This window comes from Hemitrygon akajei, unplaced genomic scaffold, assembly GCF_048418815.1.
Source record: "Hemitrygon akajei unplaced genomic scaffold, sHemAka1.3 Scf000155, whole genome shotgun sequence".
In the NCBI taxonomy this organism is placed as follows: domain Eukaryota; kingdom Metazoa; phylum Chordata; class Chondrichthyes; order Myliobatiformes; family Dasyatidae; genus Hemitrygon; species Hemitrygon akajei.
The window spans coordinates 718,699-744,614 of NW_027332041.1; the positions used below are offsets into that span (position 1 = coordinate 718,699).

At 50.6% G+C, this 25,916-nt stretch overlaps 1 protein-coding gene across 1 annotated transcript in view; it reads right to left on the reverse strand.

Annotated features, from left to right (window-relative positions):
• Positions 1–25,916, reverse strand: part of LOC140724056 (NACHT, LRR and PYD domains-containing protein 3-like) — a 96,643-nt gene that overhangs the window by 52,983 nt on the left and 17,744 nt on the right. Inside the window, exons 3-7 of the mRNA XM_073038541.1 lie at positions 25,079–25,582; positions 24,345–24,511; positions 19,854–20,025; positions 19,689–19,754; positions 11,028–12,762 (exon numbers count right to left, since the gene is read on the reverse strand). Of these exons, the coding sequence (XP_072894642.1) occupies positions 11,028–12,762; positions 19,689–19,754; positions 19,854–20,025; positions 24,345–24,511; positions 25,079–25,582 (2,644 nt within the window). The remainder of the gene's footprint in view (positions 1–11,027; positions 12,763–19,688; positions 19,755–19,853; positions 20,026–24,344; positions 24,512–25,078; positions 25,583–25,916) is intronic.

Consider the following 25,916-nt stretch of genomic DNA (forward strand, 5'->3'; position numbering starts at 1 on the left):
GAAAGATCCCACAGGAGGAAGGCAGATGGTGAAGGGAGATCCAACAGGAGGAAGAGGGATGGGGAAGATAGATCCTATAGGGGGAAGAGGGATGGGTAAAGGAGATCCTACACGAGGAAGGGGATGGGGAAGAGAGATCCCATAGGAGGAAGGGGGATGAGGAAGAGAGATCCCACAGGAGGAAGTGGGATGGGGAAACATGATCGCTTGGGAGGAAGGGGGATGGGTAAAGGAGATTCCACACGAGGAATGGGACAGGGTAGAGATATCCCACAGTAGGAAGGGGGATGGGTAAAGGACATCCCACACGAGGAAGGGGGATGGGGAAGAGAGATTCCACAGGAGGAAGGGGAATGGGGAAGGGAGATTCCACAGGAGGAAGGGGATGGGGAAGAGAGATCCCATAGGAGGAAGGGGGATGAGGAAGAGAGATCCCACAGGAGGAAGTGGGATGGGGAAACATGATCGCTTGGGAGGAAGGGGGATGGGTAAAGGAGATTCCACACGAGGAATGGGACAGGGTAGAGATATCCCACAGTAGGAAGGGGGATGGGTAAAGGACATCCCACACGAGGAAGGGGGATGGGGAAGAGAGATTCCACAGGAGGAAGGGGAATGGGGAAGGGAGATTCCACAGGAGGAAGGGGATGGGGAAGAGAGATCCCATAGGAGGAAGGGGGATGAGGAAGAGAGATCCCACAGGAGGAAGTGGGATGGGGAAAAATGATCGCTTGGGAGGAAGGGGGATGGGTAAAGGAGATTCCACACGAGGAACGGGATAGGGTAGAGATATCCCACAGTAGGAAGGGGGATGGGTAAAGGACATCCCACAGGAGGAAGGGGGATGGGGAAGAGAGATTCCACAGGAGGAAGGGGGATGGGGAAGGGAGATTTCACAGGAGGAAGGGGATGGGTTATCGAGATCCCAGAGGAGGAAGGGGATGGGGAACGGAGTTTCCACAGGTCGAAGGGGGATAGAAAAGAGAGATCCTACGGGAGAAAGGGGAATGGGAAGGAAAGATCCCACAGGAGGAAGGCGGATGGTGAAGGGAGATCCAACAGGAGGAAGAGGGATGGGGAAGAGAGATCCTATAGGAGGAAGGGGGATGGGTAAATGAGATCCTACACGAGGAAGGGGATGGGGAAGAGAGATTCTATAGGGGGAAGGGGGATGGGTAAAGGAGATCCTACATGAGGAAGGGGATGGGGAAGAGAGATCCCACAGGAGGAAGTGGGATGGGGAAAATTGATCGCTTGGGAGGAAGGGGGATGGGTAAAGGAGATTCCACACGAGGAACGGGATAGGGTAGAGATATCCCACAGTAGGAAGGGGGATGGGTAAAGGACATCCCACACGAGGAAGGGGGATGGGGAACAGAGATTCCACAGGAGGAAGGGGGATGGGGAAGGGAGATTCCACAGGAGGAAGGGGATGGGTTATCGAGATCCCAGAGGAGGAAGGGGATGGGGAAGAGAGATCCCTCAGGAAGAAGAGTGATGGGGATGAGAGATCCCACAAGAGGATGGGAATGGGGAAGAGAGATCCCACAGTAAGGGGGATGGGGAAAGTGATCCGACAGGAGGAAAGGGATCGGGATGAGAGATCACACAGAAGGCAGGGGGATGGGGATGAGAGATCCCCCAGGAGGAAGGGGGATGGGGAAGAGAGATCCCACAGGAGGAAGGGGGATGGGTAAAGGACATCCCACACGAGGAAGGGGGATGCGGAAGAGAGATCCCACAGGAGGAAGGGGGATGGGGAAGAGAGATCCCACAGGAGGAAGGGGATGGGGAAGAGAGATCCCACAGGAGGAAGAGGGATGGGGAAGAGAGATCCCAGAGGAGTAAGTGGATATAGTAGAGAAATCCCGCAGTAGGAAGCTGAATCAGGAAGGGAGATCGAAGGGGAGGAAGAAGATCGGGAAAAGAATTCTACATGGGGATGCGGATGGGGAAGAGAGATCCCACAGGAAGAAAGGATTGGGGAAGAGATATCCCACAGGAGGAAGGAGATCGCGAAAAGAGATCCCTCAGGAGGAAGGTGAATGGGGAAGAGAGATCCCACAGGAGGAAGCTGGATGTTGATAAGTGATCCTGCAGTAGGAAATGGGATGGGGAAAAGAGATACTACAGTTATGGGGGGATTGGGAAGAGCGTTCCCACAGGTGGAAGGGGGATAGGAAAGAGAGATCCTGCAGGAGGAAAGGTCACGGGGAAGAGAGATCCCACAAGAGGAAGGGGATGGGGAAGAGAGATCCCACTCGAGGAAGGGGGATAGGAAAGTGATCCTACGGGAGGAATGGGGATGTGAAGGAGAGATCCCACAGGAGGAAGGCGGATGGTGAAGGGAGATCCAACAGGAGGAAGAGGGATGGGGAAGAGAGATCCTATAGGAGGAAGGGGGATGGGTAAAGGAGATCCTACACGAGGAAGGGGATGGGGAAGAGAGATCCCATAGGAGGAAGGGGGATGGGGAAGAGAGATACCACAGGAGGAAGTGGGATGGGGAACAGAGTTCCCACAGGTCGAAGGGGGATGGAAAAGAGAGATCCTACTGGAGAAAGGGGAATGGGAAGGAGCGATCCCACAGGAGGAAGGCGGATGGGGAAGAGAGATCCTACAGGAGGAAGGGGGATGGGGAAGAGAGATCCTACAGGAGGAAGGGGGATGGGGAAGAGAGATCCCACAGGAGGAAGGGGATGGGGAAGAGAGATCTCAGAGGAGGAAGGGGGATGGGGAAGAGAGATCCTATAGGAGGAAGGGGGATGGGGAAAGTGATCCGACAGGAGGAAGGGGATGGAGAAGAGAGATCACACAGGAGGAAAGGGATCGGGATGTGAGATTCCACAGGAGGAAGGGGATGGGGAAGAGAGATCCCACAGGAGGAAGGGGGATCTGGAAGAGAGATCACACAGGAGGAAGGAGTTGGGAAGAGAGATCCCACAGGAGGAAGGAGTTGGGAATAGAGATCCCATAGGAGGAAGGGGGATGGGGAAAGTGATCCCACAGGAGGAAGGGGGATCTGGAAGTGAGATCACACAGGAGGAAGGAGTTGGGAAGAGAGATCCCACAGGAGGAAGGGGGATGGGGAAGAGAGATCCCACAGGAGGAAGGGAGATTGGGAAGAGAGATCCCACAGGAGGAAGGGGATCGGGAAGAGAGATCCCACAGGAGGAAGGGGATCTGGAAGAGAGATCACACAGGACGGAGGAGTTGGGAAGAGAGATCACACAGGTGGAAGGAGTTGGGAAGAGAGATCCCACAGGTGGAAGGAGTTGGGAAGAGATATCCCACAGGAGGAAGGGGATGGGGAAGAGTGATCCCACAGGAGGAAGGGGGATGGGGAAGAGAGATCCTATAGGAGGAAGGGGGATGGGGAAAAATGATCGCTTGGGAGGAAGGGGGATGGGTAAAGGAGATTCCACACGAGGATGGGGATAGGGTAGAGATATCCCACAGGAGGAAGGGGGATGGGTAAAGGAGATCCCACACGAGGAAGGGGGTTGGGGAAGAGAGATTCCACAGGAGGAAGGGGGATGGGGAAGAGAGATCCCTCAAGAAGAAGAGTGATGGGGATGAGAGATCCCAGAAGAGGATGGGAATGGGGAAGAGAGATCCCACAGGAGGAAGGGGGATGGGGAAGAGAGATCCCACAGGAGGAAGGGGGATGGGGAAGAGAGATCCCACAGGAGGAAGGGGATGGGGAAAGTGATCCCACAGGAGGAAGGGGATGGAGAAGTGAGATACCACAGGAGGTAAGGGATGGGGATGTGAGATCCCATAGGAGGAAGGGGATGGGGAAGAGAGATCCCACAGGAGGAAGGGGGATCTGGAAGAGAGATCACACAGGAGGAAGGAGTTTGGAAGAGAGATCCCACAGGAGGAAGGAGTTGGGAAGAGAGATCCCACAGGAGGAAGCTGGATGTTGATAAGTGATCCCGCAGTAGGAAATGGGATGGGGAAAAGAGATACTACAGTTATGGGGGGATTGGGAAGAGCGTTCCCACAGGTGGAAGGGGGATAGGAAAGAGAGATCCTGCAGGAGGAAAGGTCACGGGGAAGAGAGATCCCACAGGAGGAAGGGGATGGGGAAGAGAGATCCCACTCGAGGAAGGGGGATAGGAAAGTGATCCTACGGGAGGAATGGGGATGTGAAGGAGAGATCCCACAGGAGGAAGGCGGATGGGGAAGAGAAATCCCACAGAAGGAAGTGGGATGGGGAAGACTGATCCCACAGGAAGAATTGGGCTGGGGAAGATAAATCCCACAGAAGGAAGTGGGATGGGGAAGACAGATCCCACAGGAGGAAGGCGGATGGTGAAGGGAGATCCAACAGGAGGAAGAGGGATGGGGAAGAGAGATCCTATAGGAGGAAGGGGGATGGGTAAAGGAGATCCTACACGAGGAAGGGGATGGGGAAGAGAGATCCCATAGGAGGAAGGGGGATGGGGAAGAGAGATACCACAGGAGGAAGTGGGATGCGGAACAGAGTTCCCACAGGTCGAAGGGGGATGGAAAAGAGAGATCCTACGGGAGAAAGGGGAATGGGAAGGAGCGATCCCACAGGAGGAAGGCGGATGGGGAAGAGAGATCCTACAGGAGGAAGGGGGATGGGGAAGAGAGATCCTACAGGAGGAAGGGGGATGGGGAAGAGAGATCCTACAGGAGGAAGGGGGATGGGGAAGAGAGATCCCACAGGAGGAAGGGGATGGGGAAGAGAGATCCCAGAGGAGGAAGGGGGATGGGGAAGAGAGATCCCACAGGAGGAAGGGGGATGGGTAAAGGACATCCCACACGAGGAAGGGGGATGCGGAAGAGAGATCCCACAGGAGGAAGGGGGATGGGGAAGAGAGATCCCACAGGAGGAAGGGGATGGGGAAGAGAGATCCCACAGGAGGAAGAGGGATGGGGAAGAGAGATCCCAGAGGAGTAAGTGGATATAGTAGAGAAATCCCGCAGTAGGAAGCTGAATCAGGAAGGGAGATCGAAGGGGAGGAAGAAGATCGGGAAAAGAATTCTACATGGGGATGCGGATGGGGAAGAGAGATCCCACAGGAAGAAAGGATTGGGGAAGAGATATCCCACAGGAGGAAGGAGATCGCGAAAAGAGATCCCTCAGGAGGAAGGTGAATGGGGAAGAGAGATCCCACAGGAGGAAGCTGGATGTTGATAAGTGATCCTGCAGTAGGAAATGGGATGGGGAAAAGAGATACTACAGTTATGGGGGGATTGGGAAGAGCGTTCCCACAGGTGGAAGGGGGATAGGAAAGAGAGATCCTGCAGGAGGAAAGGTCACGGGGAAGAGAGATCCCACAAGAGGAAGGGGATGGGGAAGAGAGATCCCACTCGAGGAAGGGGGATAGGAAAGTGATACTACGGGAGGAATGGGGATGTGAAGGAGAGATCCCACAGGAGGAAGGCGGATGGTGAAGGGAGATCCAACAGGAGGAAGAGGGATGGGGAAGAGAGATCCTATAGGAGGAAGGGGGATGGGTAAAGGAGATCCTACACGAGGAAGGGGATGGGGAAGAGAGATCCCATAGGAGGAAGGGGGATGGGGAAGAGAGATACCACAGGAGGAAGTGGGATGGGGAACAGAGTTCCCACAGGTCGAAGGGGGATGGAAAAGAGAGATCCTACTGGAGAAAGGGGAATGGGAAGGAGCGATCCCACAGGAGGAAGGCGGATGGGGAAGAGAGATCCTACAGGAGGAAGGGGGATGGGGAAGAGAGATCCTACAGGAGGAAGGGGGATGGGGAAGAGAGATCCCACAGGAGGAAGGGGATGGGGAAGAGAGATCTCAGAGGAGGAAGGGGGATGGGGAAGAGAGATCCTATAGGAGGAAGGGGGATGGGGAAAGTGATCCGACAGGAGGAAGGGGATGGAGAAGAGAGATCACACAGGAGGAAAGGGATCGGGATGTGAGATTCCACAGGAGGAAGGGGATGGGGAAGAGAGATCCCACAGGAGGAAGGGGGATCTGGAAGAGAGATCACACAGGAGGAAGGAGTTGGGAAGAGAGATCCCACAGGAGGAAGGAGTTGGGAATAGAGATCCCATAGGAGGAAGGGGGATGGGGAAAGTGATCCCACAGGAGGAAGGGGGATCTGGAAGTGAGATCACACAGGAGGAAGGAGTTGGGAAGAGAGATCCCACAGGAGGAAGGGGGATGGGGAAGAGAGATCCCACAGGAGGAAGGGAGATGGGGAAGAGAGATCCCACAGGAGGAAGGGGATCGGGAAGAGAGATCCCACAGGAGGAAGGGGATCTGGAAGAGAGATCACACAGGAGGGAGGAGTTGGGAAGAGAGATCACACAGGTGGAAGGAGTTGGGAAGAGAGATCCCACAGGTGGAAGGAGTTGGGAAGAGATATCCCACAGGAGGAAGGGGATGGGGAAGAGAGATCCCACAGGAGGAAGGGGGATGGGGAAGAGAGATCCTATAGGAGGAAGGGGGATGGGGAAAAATGATCGCTTGGGAGGAAGGGGGATGGGTAAAGGAGATTCCACACGAGGATGGGGATAGGGTAGAGATATCCCACAGGAGGAAGGGGGATGGGTAAAGGAGATCCCACACGAGGAAGGGGGTTGGGGAAGAGAGATTCCACAGGAGGAAGGGGGATGGGGAAGAGAGATCCCTCAAGAAGAAGAGTGATGGGGATGAGAGATCCCAGAAGAGGATGGGAATGGGGAAGAGAGATCCCACAGGAGGAAGGGGGATGGGGAAGAGAGATCCCACAGGAGGAAGGGGGATGGGGAAGTGAGATCCCACAGGAGGAAGGGGGATGGGGAAAGTGATCCCACAGGAGGAAGGGGATGGAGAAGTGAGATACCACAGGAGGTAAGGGATGGGGATGTGAGATCCCATAGGAGGAAGGGGATGGGGAAGAGAGATCCCACAGGAGGAAGGGGGATCTGGAAGAGAGATCACACAGGAGGAAGGAGTTTGGAAGAGAGATCCCACAGGAGGAAGGAGTTGGGAAGAGAGATCCCACAGGAGGAAGCTGGATGTTGATAAGTGATCCCGCAGTAGGAAATGGGATGGGGAAAAGAGATACTACAGTTATGGGGGGATTGGGAAGAGCGTTCCCACAGGTGGAAGGGGGATAGGAAAGAGAGATCCTGCAGGAGGAAAGGTCACGGGGAAGAGAGATCCCACAGGAGGAAGGGGATGGGGAAGAGAGATCCCACTCGAGGAAGGGGGATAGGAAAGTGATCCTACGGGAGGAATGGGGATGTGAAGGAGAGATCCCACAGGAGGAAGGCGGATGGGGAAGAGAAATCCCACAGAAGGAAGTGGGATGGGGAAGACTGATCCCACAGGAAGAATTGGGCTGGGGAAGATAAATCCCACAGAAGGAAGTGGGATGGGGAAGACAGATCCCACAGGAGGAAGGCGGATGGTGAAGGGAGATCCAACAGGAGGAAGAGGGATGGGGAAGAGAGATCCTATAGGAGGAAGGGGGATGGGTAAAGGAGATCCTACACGAGGAAGGGGATGGGGAAGAGAGATCCCATAGGAGGAAGGGGGATGGGGAAGAGAGATACCACAGGAGGAAGTGGGATGGGGAACAGAGTTCCCACAGGTCGAAGGGGGATGGAAAAGAGAGATCCTACGGGAGAAAGGGGAATGGGAAGGAGCGATCCCACAGGAGGAAGGCGGATGGGGAAGAGAGATCCTACAGGAGGAAGGGGGATGGGGAAGAGAGATCCTACAGGAGGAAGGGGGATGGGGAAGAGAGATCCTACAGGAGGAAGGGGGATGGGGAAGAGAGATCCCACAGGAGGAAGGGGATGGGGAAGAGAGATCCCAGAGGAGGAAGGGGGATGGGGAAGAGAGATCCTATAGGAGGAAGGGGGATGGGGAAAAATGATCGCTTGGGAGGAAGGGGGATGGGTAAAGGAGATTTCACACGAGGAACGGGATAGGGTAGAGATATCCCACAGTAGGAAGGGGGATGGGTAAAGGACATCCCACACGAGGAAGGGGGATGGGGAAGAGAGATTCCACAGGAGGAAGGGGGATGGGGAAGGGAGATTCCACAGGAAGAAGGGGATGGGTTATCGAGATCCCAGAGGAGGAAGGGGATGGGGAAGAGAGATCCCACAGGAGGAAGGGGGATGGGGAAGAGAGATCCCATAGGTGGAAGGGGGATGGGGAAGAGAGATCCCATAGGAGGAAGGGGGATGGGGAAGAGAGATACCACAGGAGGAAGTGGGATGGGGAACAGAGTTCCCACAGGTCGAAGGGGGATGGAAAAGAGAGATCCTACGGGAGAAAGGGGAATGGGAAGGAGCGATCCCACAGGAGGAAGGCGGATGGGGAAGAGAGATCCTACAGGAGGAAGGGGGATGGGGAAGAGAGATCCTACAGGAGGAAGGGGGATGGGGAAGAGAGATCCCACAGGAGGAAGGGGATGGGGAAGAGAGATCCCAGAGGAGGAAGGGGGATGGGGAAGAGAGATCCTATAGGAGGAAGGGGGATGGGGAAAAATGATCGCTTGGGAGGAAGGGGGATGGGTAAAGGAGATTCCACACGAGGAAGGGGATGGGGTAGAGATATCGCACAGGAGGAAGGGGAATGGGTAAAGGACATCCCACACGAGGAAGGGGGATGGGGAAGAGAGATTCCACAGGAGGAAGGGGGATGGGGAAGAGAGATCCCACAGGAGGAAGGGGGATGGGGAAGAGAGATCCTATAGGAGGAAGGGGGATGGGGAAAAATGATCGCTTGGGAGGAAGGGGGATGGGTAAAGGAGATTTCACACGAGGAACGGGATAGGGTAGAGATATCCCACAGTAGGAAGGGGGATGGGTAAAGGACATCCCACACGAGGAAGCGGGATGGGGAAGAGAGATTCCACAGGAGGAAGGGGGATGGGGAAGGGAGATTCCACAGGAAGAAGGGGATGGGTTATTGAGATCCCAGAGGAGGAAGTGGATGGGGAAGAGAGATCCCTCAGGAAGAAGAGTGATGGGGATGAGAGATCCCACAAGAGAATGGGAATGGGGAAGAGAGATCCCACAGTAAGGGGGATGGGGAAAGTGATCCGACAGGAGGAAAGGGATCGGGATGAGAGATCACACAGAAGGCAGGGGGATGGGGAAGAGAGATCCCACAGGAGGAAGGGGGATGGGGAAAGTGATCCGACAGGAGGAAGGGGATGGAGAAGAGAGATCACACAGGAGGAAAGGGATCGGGATGTGAGATCCCACAGGAGGAAGAGGATGGGGAAGAGAGATCCCACAGGAGGAAGGGGGATCTGGAAGAGAGATCACACAGGAGGAAGGAGTTGGGAAGAGAGATCCCACAGGAGGAAGGAGTTGGGAATAGAGATCCCATAGGAGGAAGGGGGATGGGGAAGAGAGATACCACAGGAGGAAAGGGATCGGGATGTGAGATCCCATAGGAGGAAGGGGATGGGGAAGAGAGATCCCACAGGAGGAAGGGGGATCTGGAAGTGAGATCACACAGGAGGAAGGGGGATGGGGAAGAGAGATCCCACAGGAGGAAAGGGATCGGGATGTGAGATCCCACAGGAGGAAGAGGATGGGGAAGAGAGATCCCACAGGAGGAAGGGGGATCTGGAAGAGAGATCACACAGGAGGAAGGAGTTGGGAAGAGAGATCCCACAGGAGGAAGGAGTTGGGAATAGAGATCCCATAGGAGGAAGGGGGATGGGGAAGAGAGATACCACAGGAGGAAAGGGATCGGGATGTGAGATCCCATAGGAGGAAGGGGATGGGGAAGAGAGATCCCACAGGAGGAAGGGGGATCTGGAAGTGAGATCACACAGGAGGAAGGGGGATGGGGAAGAGAGATCCCACAGGAGGAAGGGAGATGGGGAAGAGAGATCCCACAGGAGGAAGGGGATCGGGAAGACAGATCCCACAGGAGGAAGGGGATCCGGAAGAGAGATCCCACAGGAGGAAGTGGGATCTGGAAAAGAGATCACACAGGAGGGAGGAGTTGGGAAGAGAGATCACACAGGTGGAAGGAGTTGGGAAGAGAGATCCCACAGGAGGAAGGGGATGGGGAAGAGAGATCCCACAGGTCGAAGGGGGAATGGGGAAGAGAGATCCCACAGGAGGAAGGGGGATGGGGAAGAGAGTTCCCACAGGAGGAAGGGGGATGGGGAAGAGAGATCCCACAGGAGGAAGGGGGATGGGGAAAGTGATCCCACAGGAGGAAGGGGATGGAGAAGTGAGATACCACAGTAGGTAAGGGATCGGGATGTGAGATCCCATAGGAGGAAGGGGATGGGGAAGAGAGATCCCACAGGAGGAAGGGGGATCTGGAAGAGAGATCACACAGGAGGAAGGAGTTTGGAAGAGAGATCCCACAGGAGGAAGGAGTTGGGAAGAGAGATCCCACAGGAGGAAGGGGGATGGGGAAGAGAGATCCTATAGGAGGAAGGGGGATGGGGAAAAATGATCGCTTGGGAGGAAGGGGGATGGGTAAAGGAGATTCCACACGAGGATGGGGATAGGGTAGAGATATCCCACAGGAGGAAGGGGGATGGGTAAAGGAGATCCCACACGAGGAAGGGGGTTGGGGAAGAGAGATTCCACAGGAGGAAGGGGGATGGGGAAGAGAGATCCCTCAGGAAGAAGAGTGATGGGGATGAGAGATCCCAGAAGAGGATGGGAATGGGGAAGAGAGATCCCACAGTAAGGGGGATGGGGAAAGTGATCCGACAGGAGGAAGGGGATGGGTTATCGAGATCCGACAGGAGGAAGGGGATGGGGAAGAGAGATACCACAGGAGGAAAGGGATCGGGAAGTGAGATTCCATAGGAGGAAGGGGGATGGGGAAGAGAGATTCCATAGGAGGAAGGGGGATGGGGAAGAGAGATCCCACAGGATGAAGGGGGATGGGGAAGGGTGATCGCACGGGATGAAGGGGGGTGGCATTTGTCACAATTGATCTCAATCTGATTTACTGCAGTTTTACCCAAATCCGTTTACTTTGAAACAGCACAATGGAACCTTTTCACAGTTCTGAGTGAGAGAACTGTTCAAGTTACCTCAACTCCTGGCATTTGTGCAGCCCGGGTCCCAGCCGCTGGATTCCTTCACACTGAATGTAGCAGTCCTCCAGGTTGAGGTGTTTTATTGTATCACAGAGTCCGATGGCATGAGACAGGATCGTGCAGTCAATAGGGGTCAGTATCATTCCACTGAATGACAATGTTTCCACAGATCCCAGTGCGGCCTGAGCCAGTCCACGATTCTGAGACTCAAACAGATAGTGCAATGTGTTCAGGAGTCTCCTTCTACCAGTGTCATCCGTGTTTCTACTCTGGCGTTTAACCTTGTTCTTCAACCAGTCAATCACCCGGCAGGTTGTTTGATGAGGAAATGGACCCAGAAACTCCTCCAGGGCCCGAGCTGTCATTGGGTTGGAGAGACCAGCAACAAAACGGAGAAATACCTCAAATCGCCCATCTTTTGTCTTGTGGGCTTCAGTGAGGAATTTCAGGATATCCTCGGGATGTACAGTCAGGAATTGTGCGACTGCAGCTACAAACTCCTGGATGGTGAGGTGTGGGAATGTGTACACCACGCTGTGGGCAGAATCCACTCTCTCCAAAAGCTCCATCAGGAACCCGGACAGGAACTGCGAAGGCTGCAGATTGAACTTGATCAAATCTCCGTCTGCAAACACAATCTTCTTCTCGGAAACTCCTCTGTAGGCCATCTGACCCACCCTGAGTAACACATCACGGGGTCTCTCAATCTCACGGCCGTGATTTTTCAGGATGTTGTAAATATAGTAGGAGTACAGTTGTGTGATGGTCTTGGGAACTCGCTGCGGGTCCCTGACTCTTTGTGTGAAGAAGGGGCCCAGTGCCAGAGCAAGGATCCAGCAGTAGGAGGGGTTGTAGCTCATGGTGTACAGGATCTCGTTCTCCTGGACGTGTTTGAAAACAGCTGCTGCCACCGTCTGATCTTCAAAATGCCTGTTGAAATATTCCTTCCGTTCCTCACCAACAAATCCCAGGATTTCAGCCCAGACACCGATCTTCGCCTTTTTCAATAAATGTAACGCAGTGGGGCGGGTGGTCACCAACACTGAACACCCTGGGAGCAGCTTGCCCTGAATTAAACTGTACACAATGTCAGACACCTTGCACCGGAATTCAGGATCTGTGCATGAGTCCTGAGGGTCCGTGTTTCTCCGGCTGTCAGCAAAATCAATTGTGTCGTTGAATTCATCCAAACCATCAAATATAAATAGCATTCCCTCTGGGTTCTTCCACAGTGATTTCAGGACATTCCCGAGGTAAGGATAGAAAAACAGCACCAGGTTCGAGAGGTTTATTGTACAATTGATCGTGTTTAAATCTCGGAACTTGAAACTGAAGACGAACTGGAACTGTTGGTAAATTTTTCCCGTGGCCCAGTCATTTACAATCTTTTGTACCATTGTGGTTTTCCCGATCCCTGGGACTCCGGCCACTGCTGCCGAACTCCCAGATTTGGATTTACTCCGGGAAAAGCTGCTCTGGAACAACTGATCAGTCCGGATTTTTTCCAGCTCCCTGCGGAGATGTTTCTGTCTATAATCCTCGTGGTCTCTGCCTCTTGCCAGCAGCTCATGTTCCACCAGTGTCCAATCTCGAAGAGTAGAAATGACCGTGAGCTCAGCGTATCGATCAACCAGCTGGAAAACCTTCACCTTCTCCCTCATCAGGATCGTGTTCACTCTCAGTGTTTCAGTTTGTGCCCGCAGAGTCTCCTTGTGTTTCTGTTGAACATCTTCCATGGGAACAGAGAACATATTCAAAATGTTAACTAGCTCAACTGACAAAGGTCTTTATAACTGCATTCCAATATTCAGTGTTTGAGATTATATGAATTAATTCAATGCTTCCATGGATATTAGGACAGAAAGTAAAATTCTGTTCACACACACAGGAACTAACAGCGATGATTGTCTCAGAAAAATATCCAATCCTCATATTTTGACACTAATTACTGATGGAGGTGAACATTCCCCGATATCCTATTGCAATCCTGACTGCACTCCCGTTACAACATTTCACTGCATTTAAAGCATTGTTGCGTCATTAACAGATGATGTTAATGTTGACCTGGTGTGGGAATATGGAGAGCAGGACAACGTGCATTTTGGCAAAGCTACACACTGGGGTGTCACGGGTGTCCACTGCTCTTGCATCAAAACAGGAGCAGAATATGCCGGAAATACTCAAGTCGGGCAGTGCCTGGGGAAGAATCACAGTGAACCTGTGGATTGATAACCCATCGGAATGACAAGAAAGAAAATGGCTAGTTTTCAATCGCAGTGATGGAGAATTAGTGGAAAGATGGAATCTCTGTTAATGGAAGAAACCACAAGCGTCTGTCCCAGTGATGTACGTCGTGTTTGTGGGAAAGGGTGATGAAGTCTTGATAACTGCTACTCATCAGTCTTGCTGTGGGGTGTGGGGCTCTGTCTAATGAGGCCTCCGTCTGTCAGAGTCGACTGAGGATGTCCTGCCCCTGCAAGCCAGGTCACTCCGATATGGAGAGGAAGCTTTTGCCGATGTAGCAAGCTCCCTCTCTCCCTGCATCTGATGAACAAAAAGGAACGGCAGAGGCTGACACAGCTTGGCACCAGAGGTGTTTCGGAAGATGCCAGTCTGCGTTGAACACCGTTTAACACTGACTTAGGGGCTATAGATCCACTGGGTTTACTCCCAAACTCTTCCCCATGAGGGGTACAGTTACAGAGCAGTGGATGTTTGAGATCAGAGCTTTCCTGTTGCTGGGTGAACTGCCAATCACGGCCGACCAGACCCATCTGCCCAAAGTGACTGGTTGTAAGGAACCAGTAACCCGCCTTTACCCCTTCTGCTGTCGGAAGAAACGCTTCCACCGGGCTTAGTGGCTGAGCCAAACGCTTGCATCCCAGCTGCCCGTTTTCCTACTGTTCCCATGTCTGCAGATCCCAACAGTCACCAATGATCGTGCCATCATTCAGCACCACACACACACACACACACACACACACACACACACACACACACACACACACACACACACACACACACACACACACACACACACACACACACACACACACACACACACACACACACCCCCCCCCCCCCCCCCGGGAAGAGACAAGGACTGAGGGTATGCTTTGCTTCATGGTCCTGAATGCTTGGTGGAACCCCGGCATGTCCATGCCCTCAAATCCTTTTGTTCCCCGCATCTGGAGCACCTGGTGCTGCTGCGTAAAACTTTCAGGTTACTGCAGGAGTTCCCGGCTGTTATTATCACAGCTGTGTAATACGTCCCCCAGATGTGTGTTATTGTCACCGAGGGGGAATGTTTGCCACCAGAAACCAGTCAGGATTGCCCAAACCAGCAACTCTGGATCAGCCGTTCCGTGTGAACAGCACTTGCCGCGTGACCGACAGCTTACATTGCCGGTGATCAGCTGGAGCTCAGGAAACGCAGCTCCGATCTGGGCAAAGTCATCCAGACAGTGAAACGACAATACAGAGACAGGATTCGGGGACAACTCTCCGACAACAACACACACAGCTTATGGCAAGGTCTACACACCGTCACTGATTTCAGCTTACATTGCCGGTGATCAGCTGGAGCTCAGGAAACACAGCTCCGATCTGGGAAAAGTCATCCAGGCAGTGAAACGACAATACAGAGACAGGATTCGGGGACAACTCTCCGCCAACAACACGCACAGCTTATGGCCAGGTCTACACACCGTCACTGATTTCACAGCTCAGTGCAGTGATGCTGCCTCTCGCCCAGAGGAGCTAAATCTTTTCACGCTCGGTTCGACATCGCCGACACTGAGCCCCCGAGGAGAGCCGCCAAAGCGGTCTGCACATTGGTCATCTTTGAGTCTGAAGTACGCGGGTGTTTCCAGCGAGTGGACAGTCACAAGGCTGCGGGACCGGATGGCATCCCAGGGAGATTAATCGGAATTTGCGCGGGACAACTGGACAGGTGTGTTTACAGATATTTTTTAGTTTCTCCCCCTCAAAGTGTAGAGTGCCCTCCTGCTTCAAATCATCCACCATTGTCGTTGTACCTGAAACCACCAAGGCAGCATGTCTGAACGTCTGGCGTCCTATCACATGCACCTCAATAATAAGCAAATGCTTTGCGAGGCTGTCTATGGACTACATCTGCAGCTTGCTGCCACACACACTGGACCCACTACAATCCTCCTACTGACACAACCGATCGACACAATACTCACTGCTCTACACACTGTCTTTAAACATCCCGAGAAGAGGGATGTTTATGTGAGAATGCTGCTCTTGGACTACAGTTCAGCATTCAACACCATCATTCCTTCCAGGCTTGACCAGAAGCTCAGTGACCTCGGCCTTCACCCTGTCTTGTGCAGCGTGATCGTGGAGTTCCTGTCAGATCGCCGGCAAGTGGTAAGAGTGGGCTCCCTCACCTCTGCCACTCAATATAGGTGCCCCTCAGGGCTGCGTCCTTAAGCCCCCTCCTTTACTCTCTGTATACGCATGACTGTGTCGCCACCCACAGCTCCAATCTGCTAATTAAATTTGCTGACGATACTACATTTATTGGCCAAATCTCAAATAATACCGAGGTAGCCTACACGGAAGAAGTAGATAGATAGATAGATACTTTATTCATCCCCATGGGGAAATTCAACCTTTTTTCCAATGTCCCATACACTTGTTGTAGCAAAACTAATTACATACAATACTTAACTCAGTAAAAATATGATATGCATCTAAATCACTATCTCAAAAAGCATTAATAATAGCTTTAAAAAAAAGTTCTTAAGTCCTGGCGGTTGAATTGTAAAGCCTAATGGCATTGGGGAGTATTGACCTCTTCATCCTGTCTGAGGAGCATTGCATCGATAGTAACCTGTCGCTGAAACTGCTTCTCTGTCTCTGGATGGTGCTATGTAGAGGATGTTCAGGGTTTTCCATAATTGACCGTAGTCTACTCAGCGCCCTTCGCTCAGCTACCGATGTTAAACTCTCCAGTACTTTGCCCACGACAGAGCCCGCCTTCCTTACCAGCTTATTAAGACGTGAGGCGTCCCTCTTCTTAATGCTTCCTCCCCAACACGCCACCACAAAGAAGAGGGCGCTCTCCACAACTGACCTATAGAACATCTTCAGCATCTCACTACAGACATTGAATGACGCCAACCTTCTAAGGAAGTACAGTCAACTCTGTGCCTTCCTGCACAAGGCATCTGTGTTGGCAGTCCAGTCTAGCTTCTCGTCTAACTGTACTCCCAGATACTTGTAGGTCTTAACCTGCTCCACACATTCTCCATTAATGATCACTGGCTCCATATGAGGCCTAGATCTCCTAAAGTCCACCACCATCTCCTTGGTCTTGGTGATATTGAGACGCAGGTAGTTTGAGTTGCACCATATCACAAAGTCCTGTATCAGTTTCCTATACTCCTCCTCCTGTCCATTCCTGACGCACCCCACTATGGCCGTGTCATCAGCGAACTTCTGCACATGGCAGGACTCCGAGTTATATTGGAAGTCTGATGTGTACAGGGTGAACAGGACCGGAGAGAGTACGGTTCCCTGCGGCGCTCCTGTGCTGCTGACCACCGTGTCAGACCTACAGTCTCCCAACCGCACATACTGAGGTCTATCTGTCAAGTAGTCCACTATCCAATCCACCATGTGAGAGTCTACTCCCATCTCCGTTAGTTTGTGCCTTAAGATCTTGGGCTGGATGGTGTTAAAGGCACTAGAGAAGTCAAGGAATGTAATCCTCACAGCACAACTGACCCCATCTAGGTGAGAGAGTGATTTGTGCAGCAAATACGTGATAGCATCCTCCACTCCCACCTTCTCCTTATACGCAAACTGAAGAGTCAACACCCTGACACAATGGTGTCAAGAAAACAACTTCTCCCTCAATGTCGGAAAAACGAAGGAGATGGTTGCAATGTCGCAAAATCAGGAGGAGTGGAGATAGGCTAACCCCTGTTGACCTCAATGGATCTGGGGTTGAGAGTGTGAACAGCTTTAAGTTCCTCGGCAGAAACATCACTGAGGACCTCACGTGGTCTGTGCACACCAGCTGTGGGTGAAAGAAAGGCACAACAGCACCTCTTTCACCTCAGATGGTTGAGGAGGTTTGGTATGGGCCTCCGAATGCGAACAATTTTCTACAGGGGTGCAACTGAGAGCATCCCGACTGGCTGCGTCACTGCCTGGTACGGGAACCGTACTTCCCTCGATCGCAGGACTCTGCGGACAGTGGTGCGGACAGCCCAGCCCATCTGCAGATGTGAACTTCCCACTATTCATGACATTACAGAGACAGGAGGGTAAAAAGGGACCAGAGGATCATTCTGGACCCAAGTCTCACAACGCACACACTGTCCCAGCTCCTCCCATCAGAGAACCGGCACCGCAGCTTAAAAGCCAGGACCATCATGCTCCGGGACAGCTTCTTCCACCAGGCCAACGGACTGATTAAATCACGCTGATACAATCCTGTTTCTACAATTGTGCTGCTGGCACTGAAAACAGTTTTCACAACTTCTGTCCGTGATATTAAACCTGATTCTGAGAGTTTTTATCTGACTGTTGTGTCATTTGTTTTCGATCTGTGACGCATCATACTCACACCGTCCTATTTCGTATCAAAGTGCGCTCCAGTGCACATGGTGTCTGCTAGAAATTGTTCTTTAAGTTCTTACTTTTCTTTGCGTATTTTCTAGATCCGCTTCAGACCAGGAAACTATACCAAAAGAATCCATCAATATGGGCCCAGTGAATGTTTACTCCCTTTGTTATACTTTTACTGTTCAGCTCTGTTTGGCAGATTTCCTTCATCCTTGATGTAAATTCAGATTTTCCTTTATCACAAGATGATCTATTTTCCTTGCTTATTGATATCCTACGTATATGTTTCATATTCATCCATCGGCTGCCTTGTATCCTGATGCTCTGTTTGATATTCTGCCGGCTTTATTGCACCTTTCTTTATGTTTCATGTTCTGTACTTTTCTAGTCTCAAGTTTATACCTTTGGAAATTAGTTCCATTATTTGAATTATTTGTCTTAGCTTTACTGATGCAAGAGCAAATAATTTCAAATCATCAATGTATAGCAGTGTCAAGGTATAATTTGTTTTTTTTTTCTGATTTTATACCTGAGATTTCTCCGTTTCAGTAAATTATGAGCGGGTTTAAAGCCGGACAAAACCATAGTGGGCTTAAAGATTCACAATGGGAAATCCCTACATTTATTTTGATAACGGTGGTTGTTCATTTGTGGTTGTTAATAGGGTGATTATTGTCCACCAGTGCTTTATTAGATGTTGTTGAAATTTCACAAGTCTTGGATGAATCTTATATATACTTGGAACTTCTGTTAACCAACCAAGGGAGAGAATCAAATGTTTTTTGATACAATTTAACATTGAAAGATGTCTGCTTTCCTCAGTGTTTGATATAGAATTACATAATTGATTATCAGTTGTTCCTTAAATTCGTCCATAAGCTAAAGGTATTCTTTCTGCTTTTCTGTACGTATTATGGTTATCTAAATAAGTGATTATTGTTTATGAGATACATAATGTTGCAATATTATATATAAATTTTTCTTATTATTAGGAGCCAGTAATAACATAGTAGGTGACCATTCAATAGTCATAAATGCAGAATTAAAGCTGTCCTTGAGGCTGCTGGTACGTACCTTCAGCTTTTTATATTTTTTTGCCGCATGGGAGTATGAAAGGCAGAATGTTTGAGGGTTCATCAGCAAGGCTTTGGGTGGGGTCTGTGTCTGGCTAACTTAATTGAGTTCCTCCAGGAGGTGACAAAGGTGATGGATGAAGTTACAGATGGATGTTGTCTACTTGGATATTGGTAGAATCTTTGACAAGGTTCCCAATGGGAGGCTCATACACAAGGTTAACATGCCTGGGAACTGTGGTGAATTGCCCTGGCTGGCGGGGAACCATATTGTGAGAAATTGCTTTCGCTGGCGGGTGGTGAATCTGTGAAAAAATTGTCATAGATGGCAGAGGAAGACAGGTCAATGGGTATACTAAAATGTAGGTCTATGTTCCTGATTCGGAAGAACGTCAACATTTACAGAAGGCAGGATAATGGGGTTGAGAGGAATTGCGGAGCAAATTCATTGAGCTGAATGGCTTAATTGTCCGCTTAAGTCTGATGGTTTTAAGGTGCATCTAGAGTATTGTGTTCACTTCTGATTGTCCAGCAGTGGGAATGATTGGAGAGGGTGCAGAACAGGTTCACCAGGATGTTGCTTGGATTCGGTGGCATGTGAGGTAAGTAGAGGTTTGAGAATCAGAATTGAGTGCAGCTGCTATTACGAAGAAGGTGCTTCGGAATCTGAAAGGTCTGAAGAGAGAAAGGTCACCTGGACTGGGTCATACAGTGTGTCAGGAGCCTGTCTGGGGTGTGTGGGGATTCCCAGAGCGTTAGGACCCGGAGCGAAGCGTTCAGAGACACAAGGGCTGGATTAATACATTAACAGCTGGAAAAATACACTTTACAATGTTCAGGCTGCAACGAGAGATGATCTGAATTGTAACCTGAAACCAGAGATCGGCGAATGATTGATGGTGGATTTTCGTTCCCAGATTCTGCCAAGTCACAGTCTAACATTTGAGATGTGGTTTGAACGGAACATTTCATCACTCACCTATCAGTTCAGTGGGTAACTCAGACAACCCTTGTGCGATGTTTATGTATTCCTCTGGGTCAGGACCTGTTTAAATCAAAAAAAGAGTTCATGAAAACAGAACTAAAATAATTACAACTATTCAGTTCAATGTGCCTTTGTGTTCAGTGCGTGTTTTTAACATACCGAGCTCCTGTATTTCCCTCAGTATCCTGTCCAACTTCGGTAACTCAGTCCTCCACATCACAAAGGATTCCCACATCGCCCTCCGGGCCCGGGAGCCTTTGCCCATCACCAAACTGAGGAAGAGTCTGGAACTCTCTGTCCGGTTTCCCTTCTCTGTCAGTTCAGTGACTTTCTATAAAAGCAGACAATTAATTTATTGTGGAGTAGATGGACAGACATGGCGAATCTCACAGATTAATATTCATCCTGGATTAATGAGCTGAGGTGAGTTTGACCGACGGTCCTGATAAGATGCAAAATTAATTTTAGACTGAATGCCTGTTCAACAGTCCAGATATGTAGCCCTTGCACTTATGTCATACAACGATATGACTATTACAGCACAGTAACACAGTCCGTGCCGAGCGCTTACTCTCACCTAGTCCCACCTACCTGCACTCAGCCCATAACCCTCCATTCCTTTCCTGTCCATATACATATCCAGTTTTTAAAATGACAATATTGAACCTGCCTTTGCCACTTCTACTGTAAGCTCATTCCACACAGTTACCACTCTCTGAGTAAAGAAGTTCCCCCTCGTGTTACCCCTAAACTTTTGCCCCCAACTCTCAACTCATGTCCTCTTGTTTGAATCTCGCCTACTCCCAATGGAAAGAAGCCTATCCACGTCAACTCTATCCATCCCCTCATAATTTTAAATGCCTCTATCAAGTTCCCCCCTCCCCTCAAACTTCAATGCTCTAAAGAATAAAGACTTAACTTGTTCAACCTTTCTCTGTACTTCGGTGCTGAAACCCAGGTAACATTCTAGTAAATCTCCTCTGTACTCTCTATATTTTGTTGACATCTTTCCTATAATTCGGTGGCGAGAACTGTACACAATACTCCAAATTTGGCCTTACCAATGCCTTGTACAATTTATCTTTACTTCCCAACTCCTGTACTCAATGCTCTGATTTATAGAGGCCAGCATACCAAAAGCTTTCTTCACCACCCTATCCACATGAGATTCCACCGTCAGGGAACTATGCACCATTATTCCTAGATCACTCTGTTATACTGCATTCCTCAATGCCCTACCATTTACCATGTATGTCCTATTTTGATTAGTCCTACAAAAATATAGCACCTCACACTTATCAGCATTAAACTCCATCTGCCATCTTTCAGCCCACTCTTCTAACTGTCCTAAATCTCTTTGTAAGATTTGACAACTACATCATTTTCCACAACACCACATATCTTAGAATCCTCTGCATACTTAGTAATCCAATGTACCACCCCATCATCCAGATCATTAATGTATATGACAAACAACATTGGACCCAGTACAGATCCCGAGGCACACCACTAGTCACCGGCCTCCAATCTGACAAACAGTTATCCACCACTACTCTCTGGCATCTCCCATCTAGCCACTGTTGAATCCATTTTACTACTTCAATACTAATACCTAACGATTGAACCTTCCTAACTAACCTTCCGTGCGGAACCTTGTCAAAGGTCTGACTGAGGTCCGGTACACTGATAAATACAGCAGGTGTGAGAGGAGAAGGTGACTCTGAACCTGCAGTTCCCAGTGCTCCCCACCTGAACAGCTGAAACAGATCTACTGAAGACAAAGGTCTGACTGAGGTCCGGTACACTGATAAATACAGCAGGTGTGAGAGGAGAAGGTGACTCTGAACCTACAGTTCCCAGTGCTCCCCACCTGAACAGCTGAAACAGATCTACTGAAGACAAAGGTCTTACTGAGGTGCGGTACACGAATAAATACAGCAGGTGTGAGAGGAGAAGGTGACTCTGAACCTGCAGTTCCCAGTGCTACCCACCTGAACAGCTGAAACAGATCTACTGAAGACAAAGTTCTTACTGAGGTGCGGTACACGAATAAATACAGCAGGTGTGAGAGGAGAAGGTGACTCTGAACCTACAGTTCCCAGTGCTCCCCACCTGAACAGCTGAAACAGATCTACTGAAGACAAAGGTCTGACTGAGGTCCGGTACACGGATAAATACAGCAGGTGTGAGAGGAGAAGGTGACTCTGAACCTGCAGTTCCCAGTGCTCCCCACCTGAACAGCTGAAACAGATCTACTGAAGACAAAGGTCTGATTGAGGTCCGGTACACTGATAAATACAGCAGGTGTGAGAGGAGAAGGTGACTCTGAACCTACAGTTCCCAGTGCTCCCCACCTGAACAGCTGAAACAGATCTACTGAAGACAAAGGTCTGACTGAGGTCCGGTACACTGATAAATACAGCAGGTGTGAGAGGAGAAGGTGACTCTGAACCTGCAGTTCCCAGTGTTCCCCACCTGAACAGCCGAAACAGATCTACTGAAGACAAAGGTCTGACTGAGGTCCGGTACACTGATAAATACAGCAGGTGTGAGAGGAGAAGGTGACTCTGAACCTGCAGTTCCCAGTGCTCCCCACCTGAACAGCTGAAACAGATCTACTGAAGACAAAGGTCTGACTGGGGTGCGGTACACGAATAAATACAGCAGGTGTGAGAGGAGAAGGTGACTCTGAACCTACAGTTCCCAGTGCTCCCCACCTGAACAGCTGAAACAGATCTACTGAAGACAAAGGTCTGACTGAGGTCCGGTACACTGATAAATACAGCAGGTGTGAGAGGAGAAGGTGACTCTGAACCTGCAGTTCCCAGTGCTCCCCACCTGAACAGCTGAAACAGATCTACTGAAGACAAAGGTCTGATTGAGGTCCGGTACACTGATAAATACAGCAGGTGTGAGAGGAGAAGGTGACTCTGAACCTACAGTTCCCAGTGCTCCCCACCTGAACAGCTGAAACAGATCTACTGAAGACAAAGGTCTGACTGAGGTCCGGTACACTGATAAATACAGCAGGTGTGAGAGGAGAAGGTGACTCTGAACCTGCAGTTCCCAGTGTTCCCCACCTGAACAGCCGAAACAGATCTACTGAAGACAAAGGTCTGACTGAGGTCCGGTACACTGATAAATACAGCAGGTGTGAGAGGAGAAGGTGACTCTGAACCTGCAGTTCCCAGTGTTCCCCACCTGAACAGCTGAAACAGATCTACTGAAGACAAAGGTCTGACTGAGGTCCGGTACACTGATAAATACAGCAGGTGTGAGAGGAGAAGGTGACTCTGAACCTGCAGTTCCCAGTGCTCCCCACCTGAACAGCCGAAACAGATCTACTGAAGACAAAGGTTTGACTGAGGTCCGGTACACTGATAAATACAGCAGGTGTGAGAGGAGAAGGTGACATTGAACCTGCAGTTCCCAGTGCTCCCCACCTGAACAGCTGAAACAGATCTACTGAAGACAAAGGTCTGACTGAGGTCCGGTACACTGATAAATACAGCAGGTGTGAGAGGAGAAGGTGACTCTGAACCTACAGTTCCCAGTGCTCCCCACCTGAACAGCCGAAACAGATCTACTGAAGACAAAGGTCTGACTGAGGTCCGGTACACTGATAAATACAGCAGGTGTGAGAGGAGAAGGTGACTCTGAACCTGCAGTTCCCAGTGCTCCCCACCTGAACAGCTGAAACAGATCTACTGAAGACAAAGGTCTGACTGAGGTCCGGTACACTGACATTGAACCTGAAGTTCCCAGTGCTCCCCACCTGAACAGCCGAAACAGATCTACTGAAGACAAAGGTTTGACTGAGGTCCGGTACACTGATAAATACAGCAGGTGTGAGAGGAGAAGGTGACATTGAACCTGCAGTTCCCAGTGCTCCCCACCTGAACAGCTGAAACAGATCTACTGAAGACAAAGGTCTGACTGAGGTCCGGTACACTGATAAATACAGCAGGTGTGAGAGGAGAAGGTGACTCTGAACCCGCAGTTCCCAGTGCTCCCCACCTGAACAGTTGAAACAGATCTACTGAAGTCAAAGGTCTGACTGAGGTCCGGTACACTGATAAATACAGCAGGTGTGAGAGGAGAAGGTGACTCTGAACCTACAGTTCCCAGTGCTACCCACCTGAACAGCTGAAACAGATCTACTGAAGACAAAGGTCTGACTGAGGTCCGGTACACTGATAAATACAGCAGGTGTGAGAGGAGAAGGTGACTCTGAACCTGCAGTTCCCAGTGCTCCCCACCTGAACAGCTGAAACAGATCTACTGAAGACAAAGGTCTGACTGAGGTCCGGTACACTGATAAATACAGCAGGTGTGAGAGGAGAAGGTGACTCTGAACCTGCAGTTCCCAGTGCTCCCCACCTGAACAGCTGAAACAGATCTACTGAAGACAAAGGTCTGACTGGGGTCCGGTACACTGATAAATACAGCAGGTGTGAGAGGAGAAGGTGACTCTGAACCTGCAGTTCCCAGTGCTCCCCACCTGAACAGCTGAAACAGATCTACTGAAGACAAGTCAGAGATCAAAGTCTCCATTGCCATGTAGAACTCCTAGAATGTGCAGGAGATTAATATTGATCACTATTCCCTCTGATACCAGCAGTTCAGTGACAATACACTAAATACACTCACCTCATGTTCTTCTCTACTGAAATGTCCCTGCTTTGTCAACATCCAAACGAGTCTTTCAACTTTTTCTTCAATCGCTTGTTTGAGTCTGTCCCCGTAGAACTTTGTCAGTTGGTACAGTCGATACTCGCCCTCCTCTGCTAGGAGGTCGGAGATTGTAAACTCTGGCTCTGCGAATATAAAATGAGAATGTAGTCACAAACTCAAATATCACTTGTCTCCACTGTTTCACCCAGCCCTAACAAACCAGTCATGTCTTGAACCTCAATGTTTACCTGCTTTCAGCTGGAAACACTTATTTTGCCCTAATCTCCGACACTGGCCTTAAAAAACCGACCCATCAATGCGCTGTGCTAGACGTTCCCAGAAGGAACCCATTCACCAGAAACCTGTCTCTCCCACCGTCCCACCCACTCACCGATTTCAGTTTAAAATGGGCAATAAATGTTGGGACTGTCGCTTCCCAGAGATACTCTCTCTATCCTGGCGAATACATTTCCCATAACTCATATCCTGGAAATTCTCTCTTATCCGGAGAGCTGCATTTCCTCCGATACACATCCTGGAAATCCTCAGAACAGGTAGGACATTTCCTGTAGTGCGGTAACCGGTGCCACACTACACCGCATGCACCACGCCCACACTTTTCCCCTCTCTGACCAACCCTCCAACAAGGAATCACATTTACCCACTTCCCACCTCATTCTGCGAACACATCACCCTCGTGTTTCACTCACCCACTCCCTGTTGGGCACTTGACAATTCCGTGTTTAATGAGTTTCCGAGCTGACAGGCAGTCGCCTCACTTGTGCTGGTTCCAGGGACCTGCTCAGTCTCTCTGACGTCACTGTCTCTGGGCTGACAGGCAGTCGCTTCACTTGTGCTGGTTCCAGGGTCCTGCTCAGTGTCTCTGACGTCACTGTCTCTGGGCTGACAGGCACTCGCCTCACTTGTGCCGGTTCCAGGGACCTGCTCAGTCTCTCTGACGTCACTGTCTCTGGGCTGACAGGCAGTCGCCTCACGTGTGCTGGGTCCAGGGTCCTGCTCAGTGTCTCTGACGTCACTGTCTCTGGGCTGAATTTGCTCCTCCTCCTCTGCGGCCGGACCGCATTCCATTGGGACATTGCTCTCAATCTGACCCTGCTTTGGAACCTTGCTTCCCGTGTCCCGATCATCTTCCCTCGATGAGTTGCCTGGTAAAAGCCTCTTGAGTACTTTCTGTACCAGATTTAATTTCGCACCTGCAGTAAATGATGAATTGCAGGTTTAGAGTGATTTATGCTCGAACAAGGATTCACAATGGGTGTCTGCAATGGAGCTGGGACTCCGGCTGACCGGATTTGGAGTGGGACTGTGCTGGTGAATGTGAACCACACCTCCTGCCAGGTGACCATCCCGGTAAGCCAGTGAGTGGACACATCCACTCCCAGTAAAAGAACTGGATAGACACAGTAATACTGATCACCGACTACGCATTAGCTGAACACACCAATAACCGGCGGTTATTAATAGAGAGACATTAGGAGATACCGGGAATTACCACTGGGATTATCTCCCATAAACATAAATCTCCCT